This window comes from Salvia miltiorrhiza, chromosome 5 (assembly GCF_028751815.1).
Source record: "Salvia miltiorrhiza cultivar Shanhuang (shh) chromosome 5, IMPLAD_Smil_shh, whole genome shotgun sequence".
In the NCBI taxonomy this organism is placed as follows: Eukaryota; Viridiplantae; Streptophyta; class Magnoliopsida; order Lamiales; family Lamiaceae; genus Salvia; species Salvia miltiorrhiza.
Window position 1 is genome coordinate 44,315,388 of NC_080391.1, and position 26,822 is coordinate 44,342,209.

The window sequence follows — 26,822 nt, forward strand, 5'->3', positions numbered from 1 at the left end:
CCCTATCTGCAACTCTACACAACTTATTTCATATCAGCCTGCAATAAACCACCATCACTCATATAATAATTCATAAATAGGAGATGTAATGTAATTAAGTGTACTTTTATCTGCCAAGCTTATTAGTTTTACTATCCAACTTGTGTTGTCAAAGGAAATCTTGGACACATTTATATATGTTGACTAGAAAAAAAAATTAAAGGATAGAAATCTTGGGAAATCTCCTCACATCCAGCTCTTGGGTCCTCAATTTCTCAAATTTCGCATTGATTTGGACAATCATTTCATCCATCTCCTCCACATTCATCATCTTCTCCTCAATTTATCCTTCATTTGGACAATTATTTCATCCAACTCCTCGCCTCTCCTCTGACTCCTTCCCGGCTTCTCCTCCAGATCCAATTCTGCATAGCCCTCCATTGTGTTTTTAAATTTCATTTCCTTTTAAAATTATATATTAATTTCTAAAAAGAATTATCTTATTCATAATATAGACTCCCTTGTCCACAAAAACTCTTTTCAATGAAGTAAACACCAATTTTAAGAAAATTTAATTATGTATTTAGTAAGTGGAGAAGAAACCCATAAATTAAAATAAGTTATGATAATTAGTGAATTTATTTGAGTACATTAGTGGCAATATGTATAAAATATGTGAGAATTTTAAGAGTGATAATTAATTAAATTTATTTTTGAAAGAAGAATAGGAAGAATTTTGATGTAGGGATAAAAAAGAAAAATTAGAAAGTACTAAATATTACTTCCTCCGTCCCCAAATGGTAACTTTGGCTGATACGAAAAAATCACTCACGAATCAAGAGACACGAATGACATCTCATATATGTGAATGTGAAGTATGAGAAACAGGGTTGGGAGTGGTGGTAATAAGAGATATGAAATAAAGTGTGCAGAGATGAAGATACCATACAGTAGTACTAGAAAAGAAGTCGAAGCTCAACACGTAGGCATGTCACAAAATTAAACAGCTAAACTAATCAGCAGTCTTGTGCTTCGATTCCGGGAAAAGGTAGTCAACATACCTGCAAATATTTGAAATACAGTTGAGACTCAATAAGGCAAATATTGATTCTCGAGTGCATGTGATGTGCATTGCATACCATCCTCGGTTTCTATGCGCCTTCTCTTCTTCAGTTTCAGCGCCAGCTTACCACGAACCAATTCAACGTCACCAAACCTGTTTTCCATGTCCAACCACTCTTCCAAAAGCGTTGCCCTTTCCTCTTTCATTTCTTCTGAAATAGCTAAGCCCCCTTTCAAACACATCTGAACAACAAAATATCATCAAAACTCATCACACTGACATCAACGACCATCTAACCTCTTGCTCGCTCAACGCATTTTCTCTTATCAGCCAAGTCAACGACCTTTATCATAGCAAATGCCTCAAACTGGGCATAACTGATCCACAACTTCAACCGTTTTGTTCGCTCCAGAAGCATCTCATAAATCGTTTTACTTCTTTCATATTCAGCTTCAGATATTTCAAACTCGCTACATGTCTGTCATCAAATAGATATAATATATACTCTGCCAATTATACGTGGAGCTATAGAACAAGAGATATGTAAGGAGACCAGATCATCATCAACATTGGCATATAAATAAGCTTGTGTCATGAATTAATACTTAATGAGGCTCTACAGTTACAAGTGTGCCCAATTAGATAAGACACCATATTCAAGATACAAGAGAGATTTAAGAAAATTGCATAAATATTGTTGAAATATGATATCAACATATTGTAAGATAATTTGAGAGATTGTAAAGATTGTTCTTGTATTTCTGAGTTGTGTTTTGATCATTACAGGCACTCCCTTTTATAGGGATGAAAAGGAAATGTACAAGGAAAGTAACATCAAAGGAAACAAATAAATTAGGGATCCTTGATAGAGGATTTAACCCCTAAAATACTCTAACGTAATCTTTCCTTTCTAACACTCCCCCTCAAGTTGAGTGACGGGATTTCCGATGCTCAACTTGTCGAGAACTTCTGTAAAACTTTTAGAATTGACGGCTTTGGTAAGAATGTCTGCGAGTTGGTCCTCGGATCGTACAAAGAGTAAAGCCACAACACCACTTTCGATCTTCTCTTTGATGAAGTGTCTATCAACCTCCACATGCTTCGTCCAGTCATGTTGCACAGGATTTTCTGATATACTGATAGCAGCTTTGTTGTCGCAGAACATCTGGCATGTCTTTGTTGGAAGGAGACCCAGTTCTGAGAGTAGTCTTCTTAACCAAAGAACTTCGGTCAGACCACTTTTGATTCCTCTAAACTCTGCTTCGGCACTGGAGAGTGCCACCACTTTCTGTTTTTTACTCCTCCAAGAGACAAGATTTCCTCCAATGAAGGCAAAGTATCCCGCTGTTGATTTCCTGTCAACTGGGTTTCCAGCCCAGTCAGCATCAGTGTAGGCTTGTATCTCGAGATGTCCAGTCTTCCTGAACAGTACTCCATAGTCAAAGGTTCCTTTCAAGTATCTCACAATTCTGAGTGCAGCTTCCATGTGGTCAGCTTGTGGTTGGTGCATAAACTGACTCACAACTCCAACAGCATATGCAATATCAGGTCTAGTATGGGAAAGATATATGAGTTTCCCTACCAAACGTTGATATTTTCCTCGATCCGCCAATTCAGCTCCTTTCACAATCTGTAGCCCATGATTGATAGCCATAGGTGTCTCAGCTGGCTTGCAATCTAGCATCCCTATTTCTGCAAAAAAGTCAAGAGTATACTTCTTCTGATTGATAAAAATCCCTTTCTTTGATCTAAGTACTTCGATCCCGAGAAAGTACTTTAGTTTCCCAAGGTCCTTCATTTCGAACTCCTCGAAGAGATTTGCTTTCAACTTTTGGATTTCTTCTAAGTCATCCCCTGTTATGATCATGTCATCAACATAAATGACTAAGCAAGAAATAAGATCACCTCGTTTCTTCAGGAATAAGGTGTGGTCTGAATTGCTTTGTTGGTACCCGAACTTCTTCATAGCTGTGGTGAATCTTCCAAACCAAGCTTTGGGAGACTGTTTGAGCCCATATAAAGTCTTTTTCAATCTGCATACCCCCCCTTCCTCGAACTCATCTGAAACACCTTGGGGTGCTTCCATGTATACCTCACGTTCTTCTTCAAGCTCACCATGAAGGAAGGCATTTGTAACATCAAACTGATGAATATCCCAATCCTTGTTTGCAGCAATGGAGAGGAGCACCCTGACAGTGTTCATTTTTGCCACAGGCGAGAAAGTCTCTGCATAGTCGATCCCATATGTTTGAGTGTAGCCTTTTGCAACCAGCCGAGCTTTGTATCGCTCAATAGATCCATCTGGTTTTCGTTTGATTGTGAAAACCCATCTACATCCCACAGTTTTCTTTCCTTTCGGCAACCGACACTTCTCCCATGTGTGATTCCGGTTCAGGGCCCCTATCTCCTTTTTCATAGCATCTCTCCAATGCTCGATCTTCAGGGCTTGCTCTGCTGTTTGTGGAATCTCCTCATCATATAAGGCCGCTTCATAGGTTGTGGCATTTTTGGACAAGTTTCCCTTGGCGATATTCCCAACTGAGTATCGGGAATTCCGCACAATTCTCTCTGGGGTATACCGTTTAGGAGGTACGCCCCGAGTACTCCTGGGTGGTAGCACATATCTCCCAGTATCACCATCCACCGTATTCTCCTCCTGTTCTTCTTCAACAACTTGAGACATATGATTAGTCAAATCGGAAACCATATTTGTAGGTTCAGAAGTTCCTACCTCAGATATCAGCGGCGGAGAAGATATAGGGGGCGGCAACGGACTAGATTGTTCAGAAGTGGATGAAGCATGCTCGGTGGCAAGGTTAACTTTTTTTGTTGGATCTGCTTCCGTGCCTGGCATTGGTAACCAACTTAACAAGTCGATCTCACTCTCACTCTCCCCCTGATTGTTAAGGTGGTTATTGTAAAAATACTCGGTTTCGAGAAAATTACAGTTCATGGTGGTTATGATTTGACGGGTTTGGGGATTGTAACATCTATACCCTTTTTGATTAACCCCATATCCTACAAACACACACTTAATGGCACAAGGAGAGAGTTTTGTTCGTGCATGTTTGGGAACATGAACGAATACAGAACAACCAAAGACCCGAGGTTGAAGAGTAAGGGCGAGGGGTATAGTGGCAAGAGTAGATAGTTTCTGCAGTGGGGTTTTAAGTTTAAGGGTTCTAGTAGGGAGACGGTTTACAAGGTAAACAGAGGTTGCAACGGCTTCGGGCCAAAAAGAGGTGGGTACACGAGACTCAATCATCATAGCACAAGTCATTTCAAGTAAAATGCGATTTTTTCTTTCGGCAACACCATTCTGTTCAGGAGTGTGAGGGCAAGTGGTTTGGTGAATTATCCCTTTTTGTTGGCAAAAAATTTTCATGGAATTATTGACAAACTCCCCCCATTATCAGTTCTAAGGGTTTGAATATTTTTCTGAAATTGAGTTTGGACCATGGTATAGAAATGAGTGAATTTTTTAAAAACTTCAGATTTGTGTTTCAAAAAATATACTCATGTCATCCTAGTACAATCATCAATTAAGAGTAGAAAATATTGAAAACCTTGTCCCCCCACAACCGGTGATGGACCCCAAACATCAGAATGCACTAGAGAAAAAATAGAGTTCACTTGTGTATCATTTGGTTTAAAAGATTGTCTATGGCTTTTAGCCAAAACACAAGTTTCACAAGATAGAGTCTCATTTTGCACTAACTTAGGGAATAAAAGCTTAAGATAACCCGTGGAAGGATGCCCTAATCGACGATGCCAAAGCCAGGCTTCCCGATCTGCAGTTCCGTGAGCCAGCATCACCTTGCCTTGTTGAGCTATCTCATCCACATAATACAATCCATTCTTCTCAGTGCCACGCCCAATAATCTCCCCCGTCCTGATATCCTGAAGAAGATAGAAGTGGGGATGCATTAGCATGGTACAATTGAGTTCTTTTGTAACATGACTGATTGATAACAGTTTATGAGATAGAGACGGAACATATAGACAATTGGACAGCCGTAATGTTGGAGAAATCTCTATAGTTCCGGCCCCTTCTACTTGAGTTAGATCACCACTAGCAGTTTGAACATGTGTTCTAACAGATTTTGATGATTCAAGTATATCAGATTTATCAAAAGTCATTGTATCTGTGGCACCACAATCGAAAATCCAACCTCTATCCCTATTTGTTTGGTCACTTAAGACTTGACATGCAATAGGGGTTGTTTTGGAATTTAAACATAATTTAGGGTCAAATTTGGGATTATGCAGATTTTGGGGTCGGTTTTGAATAAAATGGGGTTCTTTTTGCAGATTAGCAGAACTTAATGGACTAGAGGGAATAAAATGGGGTTCCTTATGTAAATATGTAGAATTCAAAGGGTTTAGTGGATATCCACCAAACCCTATACCTGATTTCCCCTCATTTTCGATCATATGCGCCGCCTCCCCCTTTTCGGCCGCTCCTCCCCTTTTCTCGTCAGTTCGCCGAAGGCCACTGACCGCCACCGCCGATCCAGCCATTTCTTGACCCTCAATTCCAATCGCCGTTCTCCCTTTTGCCGTCTTGTGGTTGTCTTCCCACCAGTCGGGATATCCGACGAGTTGGAAGCACATTTCTTTGGTGTGCTTCTACATTCCACAATGGCTACAGTGGAGCTTGGATTTGTCCATCTTTTTCCGTGATGAAGGGTTGCCGGAGCGAGTTTGAGGTGGAGCTTTGGCGGTGGTGTGTTGTTGGTGATTCTCTGGTCGAGAGAAGGTGGGTCGAGCGGCGGCGAGGCCTGTCCCGATTCCTCCCGATGATGTGCCATCGGAGTCGGCGGAGTTGGTTGCCGGTTGCAAGATCTGCAGTCGGGCGGCCTCCCTCCTTACCTTTGAGAACGCCGACTCGGCTGAGGGAGCGGGGGTCTCTTTGAGGATGTCTCGTTGGATTCCGTCATATTTAGGGTCCAATCCAGATAGGAATTGGTATAATCGCCGGTTTCCGATCAATTTCCGGTACTTGTTAATCCCCTCTTCACAGCAGCCAAGGGGGTTGGGCTCCCTTCGGTCGATGGTAAGCCAAATGGCCTGGAGCTCGTTCCAGTAGTCTTCTAGCGTGAGTTGCCCTTGACTCACCTTGTTAGCTTTTACTTCCAGATCGTATATCTGAAACGGGTCCATCCCACTCCCGTAGGTGATGGCCAGACTATCCCAAACAGCCTTAGCTGTTTGGTGTTGAGCGAAGTTAATCACCAATCTTGTTTCCATGTTCTGTATTAGCCAAGAAAAAACGGACAGATCCGTTTTTTCCCATCTATAGTGCTCCGGGTCCGTTGTCTGCGGCGGGGGAGGTTGCCCTGTAATGTGACTTGATTTTCCCCTGCTTCCGATGGCGACTTTCATGAGACGTGCCCATAGGGGATAGTTATTTCCATCGAGTTTGGTCCCCAGAGTAACATTGTCTGAATTTCTCACCAGATTTGCGATCTATAGAGTTAATTCATTTGTGTTTGGATTTGAACTGGTGGTTTCTATTTCTTTTGACATTTTGTATGATATTTTTCAGGAGGTGGAAAGGAAAAAAAAGAAGGCAGAGGCTGCCGTGATTGGTTCAAAGGGTTTGAGAAAGGTATGGAACAGTGATGATATTTTTTCTGAGTTCCTGCTCTGATGCCATGTTGAAATATGATATCAACATATTGTAAGATAATTTGAGAGATTGTAAAGATTGTTCTTGTATTTCTGAGTTGTGTTTTGATCATTACAGGCACTCCCTTTTATAGGGATGAAAAGGAAATGTACAAGGAAAGTAACATCAAAGGAAACAAATAAATTAGGGATCCTTGATAGAGGATTTAACCCCTAAAATACTCTAACGTAATCTTTCCTTTCTAACAAATATTACAATGTTATATCTAACATACAAAGACTTGAGTACCTTCCATAATAGATGTGGCATATCTAGAGCAGGGTTGTCAAATGCAAGAGCAAAGAGAGCTCTGGTTCGTTCAGTTTCTGCCAAGCTCTGCAACTTGTTCGTGGAGACGGTATTAGGATCAAATGTCTTATGCCTAGTTGGAGTTGGCTTCTTCACGGCCTCTTCGTCTTCTACCTCAGGAGATTCATTTCTGGGAAGGTCATCATAGTTAGTATCCGGAATAGGATGACCAGATTTTTTTAGTGACGATCCCAGGACATCCTCACCCAGTGATCGTCTCTCTTCCTGCAAGAATAGCAGGAGAAACATGTTAACACTATGAATCACATGTTCATATTGTAGGTAGGCAATGACAAAAAAAAGGTTTTGCCTACATGTCTGCACTTCCCTATTTTTCTGTCTGCACATACATTTGTTGGTATAGTGTAGGTACTAGGTTGAACCAACTTACCTAGAAGTTGTTTTATCAATCTAGGGCCTAAAAGGTTAAAAACAAAATGCTATCAATTTAAGGTTTTAATGATTAAAACTGTCAGTCTAATGCTCAAATATGTTCAAATTTAATTGAAAATTAACTACTGTAACCAACGTTCCCACCTGAGGAATACTGTCCCTCGATGCTGATGGCTCTTGCTGCTCCACCTTTATATTTTGCTGCTCCGGAGAAGCCTGGGCAGTTTGCAACACCTACAAGATTAACATATTTACCACATAAATTTCAATTGATACAATAGGACGCTGCCTCATAACAAACGCGGGTGTTCTAAAGGAGAAATTACTTACTTCATCACCAAGTGCGAAGAAAATTTTGAGATCGTTGAAATGGATTCTTTTTGTTGCAGACCAATGCAAGATCCATGTCGTTAGGTTCTCAAACTTATTTTCACGAGCTGCACAATATCTAGCTAAAGAAGGCATCACCTCATAAGCCCAAACCTGGAGAGCAAAGCTGAAGCCTTGCATGCGGAGCATTGTCACTTTGGGACCACCCATGCAGGGTTGGGCTGACAGTATGACCAAAACAAGGAAATCATATGCAACCCGACCCCAAGGAAATGCGTCAAACTTCAGCAAATCGTCAACTAAATGAAGATACTGCACGTCAATATGTTTCTTGTAGTCTAAAGCAAACAAAATTCCGTAAAGGAAATAGATCAAGGCCAACTTCAACGTTAATTCTCCTCTGCCCTCATGATCACGACTAACATTAAGTAAGGCTTCTTTAACATCCTTCAGCACAATCCTTGGCCTACCCAGAAAAACATCCTTGTGAATAGACGAAGATGCTCTTGTTGCTTCCAATTTGCCAAAACGGAGCCCTGTGATGAGAACAAACTCACGAGGTCCGAATTCCATGTTAGTGTTGTTAATTTTGAAAACAAGCTTCCCCTTTTTGGAGGCTATCGTGTCCATGTTCAGCAACAACAGCTTTAGCAGCTGTCCTTGAAATTTGAGTACATTGATCTTCAGCAGATTACCGAAGCACATTTGTTCAAATATTTCCAAATTTTCCTTATGTAGATTGGTTTTAATTACATCTATTATCTTAAGATTACATTCACAACGGAATCCCAGATAACTAGCACCTGAAATCGGGAATAAAAATTTTGTAGATAGATGCGTAAACTTAACATTGGCAAAATGTGGGTAGAGTAAAATAATTGTAGGCCTAATATAGTCCAAACATAAACATGATGCAGGTTTAATACGAATAACATCTTAGCCTAGATATGCTTTGTTCCATATCTGTCTTTGTTTTTCCATCTTTACTCTCCTTCGGGGTGCAAGAATAGTTACAAAAGTACACAACCTATAAGCTTTATTCTGCACACACAAGGAGAAATTAACATTAAAGTAAGATAAAATAATGTCTAATGTGCACAGATCCTAATTTATCAAATCTGTCAGAATCAATAAATTTATCAGATCTTCAATCCTAAATTTATCAAATTAATCACAACTATCAATAAAATCAATCTCCAAACTATTTAACCTAAAGTCCCAATCATAAATCTTCTATCAATCCCAAAATTCAATCATCAAAATAAAGTTTGCAACGATCATATTTTACATTTGTGGTTGCGCCTTAATTTACTTGATCCAAGTGTTGCTACTATTATAATGTACTTCGAATCCACTACTATTCATATCATTAAACTAAATGTTGAAAGCATTTGTTTACCATTTTTTAACTGTTACTATTACAAACATTCATATAATTCAATTTCTTCTTATTCTCTGTCTTGTTTTTGAAAGGCACCCCCCGCGCCTAAGGCTCTAGGAGGCCTGGTGGCCCTTGCACCTTTATCATCCGCAAAAGGCCTAAAGCTACCCTTTTTCATTGACCAATATTCCATTGCTTGAATCAGAAGCTGTGAAGAATGCATTCAAAACCACAAAATGTGAAGGAGGGAGGGGGCTCACCAGGGGGTCTATGATTTAGGTTCACAATCAATTCAGCTTTATCAGTCTAGAATCGAAACGAATCAAAACTCAAGCAGTCTTGTGATTGTCCATATCCTAGTGTAACATAAAATAGAACCAAAAAGAAAAACAATGACACACCACTATTTTTTATTAGTTCAAGTGAAGCAGATAGCACCAGGTTTCATGCATATCTCAAATTTGACAAAAAGTGACAGCTACTAGAATTTTATAGAACTTAATCCATAAGCTGGGTTAAATAGAAAACACAGTAAGATGCCTAAACCATTGTGCAGTTTAGCTACATTACCTCTAACCTCAAACCTTTTGCTTTCATGACCTTGGACAGAACCTTTACTTTCAGCTACAGCAGATATATCAGCAGGTCTTGAACCAGGATAAGGAAAAACCACATTTGCCCCATCCTCTTTTATCCCAGAATAAGCCATGTTTCTACCACCTGTAGCCAAATATCCAAAATGTAGCTCATTTCCGCAAGACCTTACACATACTCCAACTCATTCTTCTTAACAAAAAATCATATAGATAGATTTGCACAACGAAATTCAAGATGGTTCTGCAAAACTAACTATAAGGGGAATGCAAGCCAAGAAGATCCTTTAGAGTATAAACGCTTCATGTGGCAGTCAGATAAGATAGGAGCCTCACATTTTGGCTTTTCTATAAAGATCATTTATGCAGACATGAAAACAGAAAGTAAAAGCAATGGCCTGGTTAGAGTAATTGAACAGAATCGAGAACAAAATATCTCACATCTACGAGTTCTAAACTTGCACGGGAAAACCAACGACTTCCAAAGAAGCAATATAACTAATAAAGGCATATTTGACATAAAATAATTGGTGGTAATAGGATGGCTGAAAACAAGGAGTATAAAACTACCTTTCTTTGACAATCTAATGCCTTCACTTGGACCAGAATCAACATCAGAAATCACACAAACTTGAGGTGGCATGGCATCCCCATTTCCTGCCTCAGCCTTCACCTTCCCATTTTCAACAGAATCTGGCATGTTCAGATTTTCATCCTCCGCAGCAGACTTGTCCATGGCACCTACAAAGTTGGCATGATTCACATTCAATGTTTTGGCCTGTGCTGCTTCCACCTTCAACATCCTCAGTTCTAAATCATCAAGTCTACTTCTGTAAAGTTGGGCAGCCTTATCGGACTCCATTTTCTTCACTCTCAACTCATCATTAGCCTGAGTAGTCTCAACATTTCTGTGCTGCAATTCCTCACATTTTCTACGACTCCTATCCAGCTTCTCATTAAGATTCAACTTCTTCTGTCTAAATTTCTTAATCTTCTCCTCCATTTGGAGAATCCTTTTATCCAACTCCTCATGTCTCCTTTCCAGCTTCTCCTCCAAACTACGTTTCTCTAACTCCGTGTAGTTCTGAGTTTTCTCCAGGAAATTGATCTCTTTCTTCAACAAATCACGTTCTCTCACAAGGTTTCCAGTTTCCATCTTCATGTTCTTCTCCCGCTCTATTTTTTCAATTTCATATTCACAGTTTTCAATTTTGATTGGTTCTGGAACCGATAATGTCAGATTAGTCGTTGACATCCGTCCTGTAGAAACTCAGTTTCCTAATGAATTCGAGAATGCAGCGATCCCTTGCTTATCCTGCACGCAGCACAAGTTTCGAGCAATCAAAACAAAGTTAATCGTACATGAAAACATGACGAACCGTGTGAGAGGCAGAAAAAATAAAATCGGAAAGACGTACGCCACCACGAAATGCTCTGCTTTCCTACAACCAGTTGTGAGCCTGCAAGAACGTCGGAGAAAAACAAGCGTAAAATAATGGAAACACTGGGTTTCACAAAGTTGAGTGATTGAGGCGAGCGAGCGCTTACGATTCACATGCTTGCAGAATCGCAATGCTTGCAGAATCGCAATGTTTCAGTATGTGTTTCAGAGAGAGAAGGTGGCACAGAGATAATTGGAAGTGCCTAAGACCTTTTTTTTTAAGAATCTCAAGCTTATTCATGAGATAATTGCACGTAAATATACCAATTTTTATAAAAATTTATTTTTAACATGAAATTAAAAAAATTCAATAAAATGCATGTAAATATACCAACTTTGATAAGAGTTCATTTTTAAAATGAAATTAGAAAAATCAAATAAAATACACAAACGTGAATTGTCGTTTAAATTTGACTCCTTTAAATCATAGAACGTTTAAAACTGCCACCTCTTTCAAACAGTGACGTAGCTAGAGGAGAGGGGGGGCAGTGGGGGCACTGGGCCCCACTGAAAATTTTAAAAATATTAGGGGTATTTTAGTAATTTTATATTTAATATTAAATAAATACATAAATATTAGTATTGTTTTTAGTAATAATTCCAATTTCTATCTACTCAATCATATATGAGATATGCTATCGATTGATTGTCTAATATCTTACATAAAAAATGATGAATTTGTAAATATGTACTAATGAAACGATTATGTAGCGATTTCAAAACATGAAAATTAAATAGAAGAGAAATTTTATGATGGTAGAATATTTATTTTTATTTTTGTAATATTATGGTGCAACTAATGTAGCATTATGATTTTATTGAAATTGCTATATATTCGGAGTCTTTTATAATATTATGATTATTACTTTCTTCGTCTCAGCTAAGTTGATCAACTTATTTTCGACAGAAAATTTAAGAACTTAGTATTTTAAGTGTCTTTGGTAATAAAGTGAATACGTGATTAATTTTTTTTGCTTATATATATTTATTCCATATAAGAAAATGATCATCTTAATTGAGACGGTAAAAAAAAATATTTACGAAGTTAGTTGGAACCAAGAGAGTATTTGCCCCCCCTGACTGAAAAGTCTGGCTACGTCACTGCTTTCAAAATAAATGTGGGAATTATCACATATAGCCCTCTTTCATAAAAACATAAGTTTTATAGCCCTAGTTTATAATAGATAAGTTATATAGCCATTTTAGGCTTAAAAGACTATAACACCCTTTGATTTTTTTGAAACTTCGAGTGCTCGATGGTGTACTCGATGGCACCATCGTGTACACCATCGAGTAATGAAAAAAATGAAGATTTTCTACAACACTATCGAGTAATCGAAGTACTCGATGGTGTACACGATGGCACCACGAGTACTCGATGGTGTACTCGATGGTGTCATCGAGTACTCGATGGTATACTCGATGGTGCCATCGAGTACACCATCGAGTATAAAAAAGTCAAAGGGTGTTATAGTCTTTTAAACTTAAAATGGCTATATAACTTATCTATTATAAACTAGGGCTATAAAACTTATGTTTTTATGAAAGAGGGCTATAATAAGATTTCCCTCAAATGTGCAATTGAGCATTGTATTGATCAAATTATTATTTTGGTTTGCAAATTAAATATAGTTTGAATTAAAATTATTATATATACATTTGAATTTAGCATGTAGGTCCGAATTGAGCATTGTTATATCAAAATTGTTATATATAGTTTGAGAGACTGTTGTATTCTGCTAGCTTCTATATATGCGTAGGGGACATGTTATATGTGTTTTTATGAGTGTAGACCATTTGGAAGAAGGACTAATGGCTGGCTCAGATGGCTAGATCATTCCGACCACTTAGTCGGCTGTCCAGATGGTTCTCACCATTAAAATGGCTGGCTAGATTATTTTGCAGTTTAATTTTGTGTTATTACATACAATAGTATTATTTGATGTATTTTTAAATTGATGATTTCATAAAATATCAAATCATGTGAAGCATGTTGTATTCGATCAAATTATTAATTTGGTTTACAAATTCAAAATAGTTTACATTGAAATTATTATATAAAAGAAATTTAAAATGCCCATTTGGTAATGTTAAAATCAAAACTACCCACTCTCATAAAAAAATTAAGGGAAAAGGTGCAGATAGGCCCTTTAAGTTGTAGCCTTTATAGCGTATAACCGCCCTTACTAACTGTGTGTGCAACTAAACCCCCAAACTCAAAAAAATCGTGCAATTAAGCCCCTCTGACGAAACGGAGGATAACCACCGTTAGTCAACCATTATTTATTTTTATTTTTTTTATAATTTAAGCTTTCTCTCACCTCTCTCTTTCTCTCTCTCATCTCCATCCGCGCATCTATGGTTCTCAGAGACCACCGCCGCTGCACCGCGATCTATCTCATCCTCCTCTGCTTCTGCGTCAACGCTCTCGCCGAGGACACCATCTCTGGCTATAGAACCCTCTCCGGCAACCAAACACTCGTCTCCGCGGCGAGAGCTTCGAGCTCGGATTCTTTAAACCAGGTAACTCTCCTTGGCACTACATAGGCATATGGTAAAAAAAATCCCCAAACAAACCGTGGTTTGGGTGGCCAACAGAGAAACCCCTGTTTTCGACCCCAATTCCGCCAAACTCCAACTTTTAGCCGGAAACCTAGTCCTACTGAACGAATTGGGAGCCGAGATCTGGTCCACCGCCCTAAATTCAACCTCTAACACCGCCGCAGCGCTCCGCGATGAAGGAAATCTAGTTCTCAGTGATCCGAGATCCGGAGAAATTTTGTGGCAGAGTATCGATAATTCGGTGCACACACTGCAAGAAAAATGAGTATAGATTACACTGCATACATGACGGTTTTTCATAAAAAAACGTCATGTATGAGCGCATTTTGAGTTTATATGACGTTTAAAAAAAGAAGCGTCATCTATGCAGTGTCATGTATATAATACATGACGTTGTGCTGATAGTTTTAGAAAAAACGTCATGCACATGTGGCTGCCTAGCGGGAAAATTGCCCATGATAAGATCACGAAAAGAAAGCAGCTCTTAACTTCGTGGAAAAACGAGGAGGATCCTGCAATGGGGCTGTTTTCGCTCAAGCTTGATCCGAATGGGAGTCAGTATCTCATAAAATGGAATAGGAATGAGCAGTATTGGACTAGTGAGACTTGGAATAGCCATATTTTCAGCTTAGTCCTAAAATGAGACTGAATTACATCTATAACTTTAGCTTTGTTGATAATGCTAATGAGACCTACTTCACATATTCTCTGTATGATCCTGCTGTTATATCGCGTTTCATTATGGATGTGTCGGGGCAGATTAAGCAGCAGTCGTGGGTTAACGATGATTGGAACTTGTTCTGGACTCAACCGAGGGAGCAATGCCAAGTTCATGATTTTTGTGTGGGGTTTGGTAGCTGTCAGAATGCATTGTTGTTTTGTAGTTGCTTCTCGGGGTTTAGGGTTAGGAACGAGAGCGATTGTGATATGAATGATTACTCTGGTGGTTTTGTGAGGGAGGTGAGCTTGTAGTGTGAGAGTAATGGTGGGCCCCACTTTTAAATTAAAAAAAAATGGTTGACTAACTGTGGTTATCCATCATTTGGTCAGAGGGGCCTAATTGCACGATTTTTTTTAGTTCGGGGGTTTAGTTACACACACAGTGAGAGTAAGGGGTATTATACGCTATAAGGGCTACGACTTAAAGGGCATATCTGCACATTTTTCCAAAAATTTATCTTTTACCCAAATTACCTAAATTAACTTTGATGGCTACATCACATTTGTAATTGGTAAGACAAATGTCTTACACCATCTTATATATTTGTATATTTTAAGCAAACATCCATGATAATGGCCGAAAATGATTGCGTGAAAATATACCTTTTGAATTTAATGCACATACATGTGGAATTTTTTAGATTGTCGGCCCCTAATATTTGAGGTAGTCGTGCAACAATTTTGTTTCGTCGACTACCTCAACTTAAAGGGTGTGGCTACTTCTTGTTTATCGGTTTTTTTTACCACTATAAAATCAATTCACTTAATACTTTATAAATTCAAGAGTACCTATATATTTTTTAGATCTGGATAAATTTTTATCTATAAAATAATACTAATCCAAAATAAATATTTCCATCATCTCAACTTTTAGTATCCATATTTCTATTTTTGGATGTCTCATCTTTTTGCATCCATTTCTAATTTTAGTAAAAGTAGGTGGAAATCCTTACTTTATTTTAATTATTTTAACAATCACATTAAAAGTGAAACACTTATTTGACTCACAATACATTCAGCCACTTTATTAAAACATGTGTCACTCTCAATTAATACTAAGAGCACCCACAGTTGGGCATTTTAAGCACCGGGTCGACGCATGAATTGTGGCGCACCGCGCGCTGGAGTGCCGTAGCGGTGCGCCCCCGGTTGTTAGATAAGACTCGGGTTTTGGGGGGGGGGATTTGGTGCTGGGCGTGCGCTACACAAGCCCCATTTAAAAAAAATCAGATTTAAATTTGAGAATACCATTGCATATCAAGTTAGATTTTCCTTCTTTTTTTTGCCATTTTACCATTGCAATGCTACGTGATGAGGACTAGAATACTCATCAGCGCTGTGCTTGGCAATACAAGAACATCTTACTTGATTACTATTACTGTTATTATTATCACAGGAACTAATCAACGCAGGTCTAACTAAAAAGACTTGCTAACAAATTAATACGAAGAGTCAATCAGCCTTGACCAAAGTGCAGAGATGCTGCCTTGCTAAAGTGCAACACCACCAGCGCAGACCAGAGCAGCGCAGCAGCGCTGCGCAGCCAGAGCAGAACAGCGCAGACCAGAGCAGCGTAGAACAGCAGCGCAGCCAGAGCGCAGAGCTGGCCTTGCTAGAGCCGGAGTTACCCGCTTCACCAACGAAGGACAGCGTAGATGGGTCAAATCAAGAATAAGGTGTATTAAGGCATTAAAGGACCTAAATCCAATTATAAAAGTTCATCGGCCTAAGGCCTTTAGGTCTCACTCTCACATCTATAAATAGAAGGTTAGCATTAGCATTAGGCATGATGATTTATTTGGGAGCAACACACTTGTAAAATGAAATTATCTCAAAGTATAGTGGAAGAACTCGAAGATCTCCCGTGGCGTAGGTCTTAACGACCGAACCACGTAAATCCTATCTCGTTTATTGCTTTTTAGATTAGGCGTTGATTTCATGCTTCACCACTACGGTTAGTTAGGTTTTTAATTTTTTTTTTTCATTTTACATTATCTATAGAGTAAAATTTAGAAGTAGGCAAAATGAAGCGTAAAACACAATTTATGGCCACACATTGATAAAACATAAAATTTGGCCATTTTTATTGATTTGAACGTTTTTACCCTTAATTAGGCGGACCGGGTAGGATCAGGCACGCGGGTCGCGTGCCGGGTCGGGTTAGGCACTTATGGCACTATTAGTGCCATAAGTACCAAGATTTTACTTTGGTTTTATTTTGGATTTCCGTTGGCACTTATGGCACTAATAGTGCCAACAAATCCAAGATAAAACCAAGTAAAATGGTCATTTTGGCACTTATGGCACTAATAGTGCCATAAGTGCCATACGTGCAACAGAAGCAACAATAATAGAATTAAGAAATTATAAATGGATCATCTAAACCCTAAATGGATAATCTAAACCCTAAATCGAGCATCTAAACCCTAAATGGATAATCTAAACCCTAAATGGAACATCTAAACCCTATAGGGAAGTGTTTAAAATGGTTCTTTTGGCACTTATGGCACTATTAGTGCCATAAGTGCCAACGGAAATCCAAATTAAAACCAAGTAATAAAATGATGCGTATGGCACTTATGTAGGGGTGTGCAGAGGGTCGGACCCGGACTGACCCGGACCGACCCGTCGGATTTGTTGACCCGAAAATTTTAAAAAAATGGACCTACTCGGACCGAAACTTTCGTGCGGGCCGACCCGGGACCGGACCGAACCCGAGCAATGGGTTCGGTTCGGTCCGGGTCAGACCCGCTAATAACCTACTTTTTTTCTTCTTCTTGTTTTTGCACCTATTTTTCAGATCTAAAACATAAAAAATACGATACCAAAACACATATCATAGTCTCAAATATTCGCAATCCACAATCACAAAAAAACAAAACATAAATCACAATCAATCTGTTACATAATATGAATTAAATATTAAATATATAAATTAAATATTAAATTTATATGAGTACCGGGTCGGTTCCGGGTTCGGCGGGTTCGACCGGGTTTAGACCCGGACCGACCCGGACAAAATTCGGTCCTTAAAATTAGACCCAACCCGGACCGAACACCTATAATGGGCCGGTTCGGTTCGGACCGAACCCGTCGGTCCTGGCGGGTTCGGCGGGTCCGGGTTGGGTTTGCACACCCTTACACTTATGGCACTATTAGTGCCATAAGTGCCATACGCGCAGCGGACGCTGGCTTTTCCCCGCGAGCGCGCAACTCACCCAAAGCTTCCAGCGGCCGCGCAATCATCCAGCGGTCGCGCAATCACCCCAGCGGCATAGTAAAAAGGGCAAATTAGGCATACCACCTAATTAATGGCCATATTTTGATGTTTTAAGATTAGGGGCCAAAAATTGATTTTCAATCTTCATTATGGTCATTTGACTACATTGTTTCTTATCGATATATACCCCATTTCTACTTCATTCAAATAACTTCCAAAAATTTCTCTTCACCTCAAGAAAAATCTCTACAAAAATATCTTCTCCACAATCATCATCTTCATTAAGCGGCGGCGACGAGCAATGTGCTCAACAATTTTCCCAACTCGTGCAATAATTTTATCAAATTGTTGAAGCTATTGGTGAACTAGAGCCGGAAACCAGTCATCCTCCAAGAAGGGTGGCAAAGAAGGCGTGCATTCATCAGGACCGTGAAGCCAGAGCACAACGTTTGTATGCAGGATTATTTTGCAGAAAATCTGGTCTACATCGACTCCATTTTTCGGCGCCGATTTCGTATGCGTCGTGCGTTGTTTTTACGCATCGTCAACGCCGTGCAGTTCGATCCGGACTTCCAACAACGCACGGATGCACTTGGCAGACAAAGCTTCACACTGTTGCAGAAATGCACGGTTGCTATTCGTATGCTAGCAAATGGAGGTGCAGCTAACCAGTACAACGAGTATCTATGAATTGCAGAGTCTATCTCGTTGGAGTGCTTGAGCAGATTATGTCGAATCATCAACCAACTCTTCGGCGCGGAATATTTGAGGAGGCCGACTTCCGCCGACTGCCAAAGGCTTCGAGCATTGCATGAGGAGGAACACGACTTTCTAGGAATGCTAGGGAACCTCGATTGAATGCATTGGGCATGGAAGAATTGTCCAACGGCGTGGCAAGAAGAATACACTCGAGGCGATCAGGAGGAGCCGATCATCATCCTCCAAGTTGTCGCATCCCAAGATCTATGGATCTGACACGCCTTTTTTAGGATTCCTGGTTCGAACAACGACATCAACGTGCTCAACTCATCGACATTGTTTAACGATCGACTAGAAGGAAGGGCTCCGCCGATCAGATATCAAGTCAACAACTCATACTACACGAGTCACGAGTGGGTACTACTTGACCGATGACATCTACCCCAATTGACCTATTTTTGTGAAGAGTCCTACACATCCGACGGACGCGAAGAGTAAGAGCTTCAAGTTGATGTAGTAAGCGGCTCGCAAGGATATCGAATGAGCTTTTGGCGTGCTTAAGCTCGTTAGGCAATCATCAAAGGACCAGCGCGTCTTTGGCACAATGAAGAGTTGAGCGACATCATGTTCACGTACATCATTTTGCACAACATGATCATCGAAGACGAAGACGAGCACGCAATGGAATGGGAAGAAGAGGTCACTGACGAAGCTTCGAGTAGCTTAGCCGCAGCTCGTCCTCGCACCGGTGCTTCACCGGAATTTCGCGCATTTTTGGTACGACAAGCATCTATGCGAGACGCGGAGATGCATGCTCACCTCACTTGGGATTTGAAGGAGCACATTTGGTCTCATTTTGGTCTGATTGAGCCCTAGAAAATTATCATAATTTTAATTTTTATTATTGTATTTTAACTAAGTCTTTAATTTTATTTTAATTATTGTAATGTTGAATTTTATTTTTAATGAAAAATTAAAATTTAAAATAGAAGTGTAAAATTGGAATTAAATGGAAATTGAGATTTAAGCACCTCTATAAGCACCAATGCATTAGAGATGGAAGGTACTTTGGTGGGGACCACCATTTAAGCACCAACTTAAGCACCTTGGGCTGTGGATGCTCTAAAAAGTGGAGGGAGTACAGAGCTAAGGGTGTTTCAGAGACTGACAAAGAAAAATAGCTCATTTAATAAAGGGATAATTGCACGTAAATATAATAACTTTGGCGAGAATTCATTTTTGACACGAACTTAGAAAAATCCAACAAAATACAAGAACTTTAGTTGTCATTCAAATTTGGCTCCGCTAAATCTTAGAATATTCAAAATTTCCCCCTCTTTCGAAACAAATTGCACAAAAGCCCACTTTCAAATTTATGTGTACAAAAGAATCCACTTTTGAATTTGTGTGTAAAATTATAATAAATTACCTTGGTGAACATGTTTTCTTATAAGTATAAATTCCACGCTCTCGTCAAAAATGGTATCAGAGCGAATTTTTTTACTGAGAATTTATAAAATATTTAATATATTAAGTAATTAACATTATGTGGGAGGAGACTACAAAGAAATTACAAATCCGAACAACTGTTGTCCGAAATGCAATGCATACAGGATTATGCTCCAAGAGATGGAGTGTAGGAGAGATAACCTACGAGACTATTTCATATGGTTCGAACGACGCCTTGTAGGACATGCTTGTCGAGATGAAGACGGAAAAAATATTCGTAAAATTATCATGAGTATTGAATATTATCAAGCCCATATTCTAGAAATTGTCAAGTTTCAAACGACAACAAGGCTAATCTAAACAAGTATACATCTCGGACAGTTGTCCGGATCCATAATTTATTTGGAGGAGGCAAATCTTTTTATAGCCCCTTTTTTATGAAACATAAGTTATATAGCCCCTCCTTATGAAACATAAGTTAAACAACCCTTTTTTGCTGAAAGTACTATTATACCCTTATTTAGTTTTTATTTTTTTCTCACAAAATAGACAAACAATTACAATCCTCTCTTCTACCTCTCAATTTGAATTTCACGTTTTTCATCTTCAAAGAAAAAGAAGAAGGGGCGGCGACTGTGAGCATCTTCACCACCCGTCGTCGCCGCCGCCGCCGCAACTCCGCCATCGCTGTCGAAGCCCAGCCAAGCCCGCCGTCGAAGCCCAGCCAAGCCCGCCGTCGCGCGCTGCGATTTCCAGCAGCGCGATTTCCAGCCAATCTCTTCTTCTCTCTCTCTCTCTTTCTCAAAATTGTAATTTACAGCCATAGCTCGCCTAAAAAAATTTTGCTCGCCCAACTCCGTCGTCTGACCCGTCACCGTTGAAGCGCATCCATGCTTCGTGTTGTTGCTCCGTCGTTGTCGAAGCCCAGCTCACGCACAAACGCCCCCGTCAACGTCTGCCGCTGCCGAAGCCCCACTTTTCCGTTGCCAAACTGTTCAGCCCTTGTCGTCCAACCCGTCGCCGACCCTTGTCCGCCGCTGAAGCCCCATTCTCCGCCGCCGAACTAGGGCTTAAAGCCCAGCCGCTGCTGCTGCAATCCGCCGCCCAATTGTTGTCTGTCGCGAGTACACGATGGAGTACTCGATCGTGTACTCGATCGATCGTGATCGAGTACACGATCGAGTACTCCATCGAGTACTTGCCAGAAATTATTTTCTTCTCTTTTTTTCTTCGCTAAATATGTGTTTTGTAATGTGTAGGTTATTGCAATTTGTAATGTTGGATTTCATTGCGTAACTATATGCATTGACTTGAGTGTGGCTATAATATTTGATGATTGGATAATAATTTAGTTGATTATTATATTTGATGGTTCGATTATAATTTGCACAAGCGTATAATTCGTTAATAATTAAATGCAACATAATTTTGATTATAAATCTCGAGAAAATAAGTAAAATTAAAAATTGTGCAAGATGTACACCGAGTACTCGATCGTGTACTCGATGGTGCCATCGAGTACACTGAGTACTCGATGGTTCCATCGAGTACACCACCGAGTAATGAAAAATAATAATATTTTTTGTATTATTTTTTGGATTAATTAACAAATAAAATATTACGTCGTTTGTACTCTAAACAATGAAAAAAAATTATTATTCGATACGATACTCGGTAGTCCATCGAGTAGACCGACTACTCGATGGTGCTATCGAGTACACGATGACCGACTACTCGATGGCGTTCTCCATCCAGTACTTCATCGAGTAGTGAAGAACAATGATCGACAGAACACTTCATATCATTAAAAATAACGAGAGAAATAGTAAAATTGAAGAGCGAGGGAACGCTTCGTATCATTAAAATTCACGAGAGAAATAGCGAAATTGAATATCGTTCTTCACTACTCGATGGAGTACTCGATGGCGTTCACCATCGAGTACTCGACCGAGTAGTGAAGAACAATGGTGATTTTTTATCAATTATTGTGATTTCAACCCACATTCCTTGTTTATAACGTCAACGAGAGTATATTTGGATATTATATAACATGGGTGTGATAATCGATGAACACGTGGCATGTATCCTAAGTTTGAACATAAAAGTCCACACTATGTCTTATGAAGTAGATATTCTACACTTCAATCATTTACTCTAGTGCAATAGTAAAATACACTTAATACTTATATTTTTCACCATATTTAGCATAAACGCGTTAGTTAAGAGCGAGGGAATGTTTCGTATCATTAAAATTCACGAGAGAAATAGCGAAATTGAAGATCATTCTTCACTACTCGATGACGTTCACCATTGAGTACTCGACCGAGTAGTGAAGAACAATGGTGATTTTTTTTATCAATTATTGTGATTTCAACCCAAATTCCTTGTTTATAACGTCAACGAGAGTATATTTGGATATTATATAACATGGGTGTGATAATCGATGAACACGTGGCATGTATCCTAAGTTTGAACATAAAAGTCCACGCTATGTCTTATGAAGTAGATATTCTACACTTCAATCATTTACTCTAGTGGAATAGTAAAATACACTTAATACTTATATTTTTCACCATATTTAGCATAAACGCGTTAGTTAAGATCGAGGGAACGCTTCATATCATTAAAATTCACGAGAGAAATAGCGAAATTGAAGATCGTTCTTCACTACTCGATGGAGTACTCGATGGCGTTCACCATCGAGTACTCGACCGAGTAGTGAAGAACAATGGTGATTTTTTATCAATTCTTGTGATTTCAACCCACATTCCTTGTTTATAACGTCAACGGGAGTATATTTGGATATTATATAACATGGGTGTGATAATCGATGAACACGTGGCATGTATCCTAAGTTTGAACATAAAAGTCCACGATATGTCTTATGAAGTAGATATTCTACACTTCAATCATTTACTCTAGTGCAATAGTAAAATACACTTAATACTTATATTTTTCACCATATATAGCATAAACGCGTTAGTTAAGAGCGAGGGAACGCTTCGTATCATTAAAATTCACGAGAGAAATAGCGAAATTGAAGATCGTTCTTCACTACTCGATGGAGTACTCGATGGCGTTCACCATCGAGTACTCGACCGAGTAGTGAAGAACAATGGTGATTTTTTTTATCAATTATTGTGATTGCAACCCACATTCCTTGTTTATAACGTCAACGGGAGTATATTTGGATATTATATAACATGGGGTGTGATAATCGATGAACACGTGGCACATCTTTTGATATTATGCTTTCAATCCACGTTTTTTGTTTGTAACATCAACGGGAGTGTATTTGGTTATTATAAAATACGATCGATGATAATTATTATCGTTATTACATGTTTCATTTCAACATGTGACACATCTTTTGATTTTTAAAATAAAAGTCCACACTATCTCTTATGTAGTATATATACACACTTCAATCATTACTCAAGTGCAATAGCTAGGTACACTGAATATGTTCATTTTTCAGTGAATTTAGCACAAACACGTTATTTAAGACCGGCGAAATGCTTCATATAATGACAAATCTCGAGAAAATGAGCAAAATTAAAGACTGTTCTTCACTACACGATGGAGTACTCGATGATGAACGTCATCGAGTAGTGAAGATCAATGATGGTTTTCTTTCAATTATTTTGATTTAAGTCCATGTTGCTTGTTTGTATCACCAACGAGAATTATTATCGGTATTATATTTTTCATTTCAACATGTGACACATGTGACAAAATTGAAGATTGTTCTTCACCACTCGATGGAGTACTCGATGGTCAACACCATCGAGTACTGAAAAACAATGATGATTTTTTTTTCATTTATTAATTATACACTTATTTTACATGTAATTATTAACTATTATACGCTTGTGCTAATTTTGATCGCACCATTAAATATGATAATCATATAAAATTATCATCCAATCATCAAATATTATAATCCACCACAAATCAATTCAAATTAATATCAAAATAGTTTAGTTTTCAAACAAAACGTATAGTTATATAACTCAATCTTCTAGTCATTCTTGACTATGCGTATAGATACTCAATGACATCCACCAATATTGCAAATTGCAATGACCTATACATTGCAAAATACATATTTAGCACCAACTTCCCAAAAACAATAATAAAAAAAGAGAAGAGAAAAAAAACAATCTGACGAGTACTCGATGGAACACTCGATCGAGTACTCGATTGAGTACTCGATGGACGATCGAGTAGTCCATCGAGTACTCGATCGAGTACTGGACGCGAGGGTTTGAACAATGCGGCTTCGATTAGAACTTGGGACGCGTGGGTTGGAGCTTGAGACGTGATTCTAAGGTAGAGAGAAAGAGAGATATGATTTGGAGAGATTTGGGACATGATTCTAGGCTAGAGAGAGAGGGAGAGGCGTGATTAATTGGTTTGGCAGCCATGGCAGCCATGGTAGAGCTCGAAAATCAGCCATGGCAGCCATGGCCAATTTTAGAGGAAACAGTGGGGGCGAACGACGACGGGCCGGCAGCAGCGGGGACGGACGGTGACGGGCCGGCGGCAGCATGGGTGGATTGCGGCGAGCTGGCGGCAGCAGGGGCGGATGGCAACGGGCCGCCGGCGGATGGCGGCAATGTGAAGAAGAAACATGAAGAAAAAAAGAAATGTGTATAAAAATAATATATAAAATGTAAAAATAAAAATATAAAAAATGTGTTATAAAATGTAAAATTTAAATAAATACAAATATGAAATAAAAATATAAAAAATCAAAGGGCACTCTAGTCTTTTAAGTTAAAAAGGGTTGTTTAACTTATGTTTCATAAGGAGGGGCTATATAACTTATGTTTTTATGAAAAATGGCTAAAAGTGATAATTCCCACTTAATTAAAACATAAAAGAATGCATATAATAAAAATATCGTATAGAAATACACGAAGTTCAGCTGTACTAGATCTTTCCAAACCGTCTAGATTGTCTACACCCATAAAATGGTCAACTAGATCGAAATATAGTTCAATATAACCAAATTAACATGTGAGGAAGAAGAAGCCGTGAAAAAGAATAAGAATAAATGTCGTTTGTCGTTTCTCTCTATAGTTAAACTATCCTCTCTCTCTCAAACAATCAAATTGTGACCCTTGTTTAAATAACAATAAAAAAAAAAAAGTCCTCAGGAAAACATTAAATGGTTCGAATTTCTGTCTACGAATAATGAGGTCTAGAGATTAAACCCCATCGCTTCCCCTTCTCAAAGTCAAAAAAAATAAAAAAACAAAAAGAGAATATTAATCATACGCATGCGTGAATTTAGAAAAACAAACAAAAAACAAAACACAAAAGCACCGCATCCTAAAATCCTGTGAGGCATCAGATCGCTCTATTCTCCCTCGGTCTTTTTCTCAATGAGAGACATAAAAAAAAATTATGCTAAAATAATACAAAAAGCCACCTAAACATATTTTTAATTAAATTAACTTGAAATCTTTTGTGTTTAAACAATAGGCTACGAAAATTAGGCATCAGCCAAATAGAAACAAAAAATCGATCCAACCAAAATCAAAGTAGAACAAAATCTCATTCTTATCGGCTAGATAAATGAAATAAAATCAAATTTTTAGGGTAAATTGCATGAAAATATTCGACTTTATACTAAAATTTGATTTTTTGATAAACTTTTTAATTGTAGCAAAAAATATAATGACCTTACAATCGATTATAATGTCGGTACAGAGACATTTTTCCCCCAAATCGATGCTGAGATTGATCTCCAAAAAGTTAAGATGGCTAGTTGAGCCGGCTAATGAAATGGTGTTGTTTCCATTTGCATAAAATGACGCCGTTTTAGCAATAAATAAATCGGTTGCAATATATATAAGGATTAGATATTTGATCGAGCTTATCTCACCATCTCTTCTTCCCATCGTTCTTCCATCTCCTTCGACAGAATTCTTCCAGAAATTCATCCAATTTCTAAAAAAGACGTCGTTTTTTGTCCCAATCGAAAACGACGTTGTTTCGTTATTATGCACACACCAGGCCACGAATACAATTAATTTTTGCTACATCGGATAAAGCCCACACATAAGCAGTAAATCCTAATTGAATTTAGTCGGAAAATATTTTTGGACCGACATTGCAATCGATTGCATGGTCATATTTTTTTCTACAATTAAAAAATTTGTTAAAAAATTAAATTTTGATATAAAATCGAATATTTTCATGTAATTTACCTAATTTTTTATTATGAATTTTTATGTCTATCGGTCAACATCATTGAAAATGAGAAAAAATCTTCTTCTTTTTCTCGGTCGACATCAATAATTTTTTTTTTTTTTAATGTACAAACATGTACAAGAGGTGTAAGATTTTATCTCCAAGTACAATGGATGGGAATCGCAAATGATAATTTAGTGGATATTTTTCATAAAGAACTTAATAATGTGATTATTTTAAATTAAATTTCCACTCAAAAAACAATACAATTTGAAATATATAATATATTACTCAAATGCTTGGAGATATATAGAATGCAACCCGTCTCTTCAAATACCCACAATCCTTATGCGTGTCCATTTAGAATGAATTTATGTTGATGGATAAATTTATCATGAAAAAATAAAAAATAATAAAAATTATGTATTTAAATATCTCATTTCTTTTTTCATATTTTATACAATTTTTTTTTTTACATTTTTTCCTTCCTTATTTTCACTTCAAGGAGGAATAAGGAAGGAAAAATAGTGAACTTCTCTTTTATATAAAATGTGAAAAAAGAAATGAGATATTTAAATGTATAATTTTTTTATTATCACTCATTTTCCCATGATAAATTTATCCATCAAAATAAACGCACCCTTATAGTATATCTGCACAAAAAATATCCTATTCCATTTCCTTACATTTCCATTTCCATTTCCATTTCCTCACATTTCCAATTAATTGTCTGCTCATATTTATCACATTTCCATTTTAAAAAGTCTGCAAGTCATTTGCTCACATTTCTAAATTGTGTAGTAAGTACCAT

General features: G+C 38.3%; 1 protein-coding gene across 1 annotated transcript; it reads right to left on the minus strand.

Annotated features, from left to right (window-relative positions):
- Positions 1 to 820: 820 nt before the first annotated feature.
- On the minus strand, positions 821 to 11,279 carry LOC131024694 (uncharacterized). Its single transcript, XM_057954222.1, has 9 exons — positions 11,138 to 11,279; positions 10,290 to 11,034; positions 9,697 to 9,846; positions 7,746 to 8,548; positions 7,560 to 7,649; positions 6,963 to 7,247; positions 1,340 to 1,520; positions 1,119 to 1,284; positions 821 to 1,040 (listed from the first exon to the last, which is right to left on the minus strand). Exons 2-8 carry the CDS (start codon positions 10,972 to 10,974, stop codon positions 1,187 to 1,189), a joined length of 2,292 nt encoding a protein of 763 aa, XP_057810205.1. The 5' UTR covers positions 10,975 to 11,034; positions 11,138 to 11,279; the 3' UTR covers positions 821 to 1,040; positions 1,119 to 1,186.
- Positions 11,280 to 26,822: the final 15,543 nt, after the last annotated feature.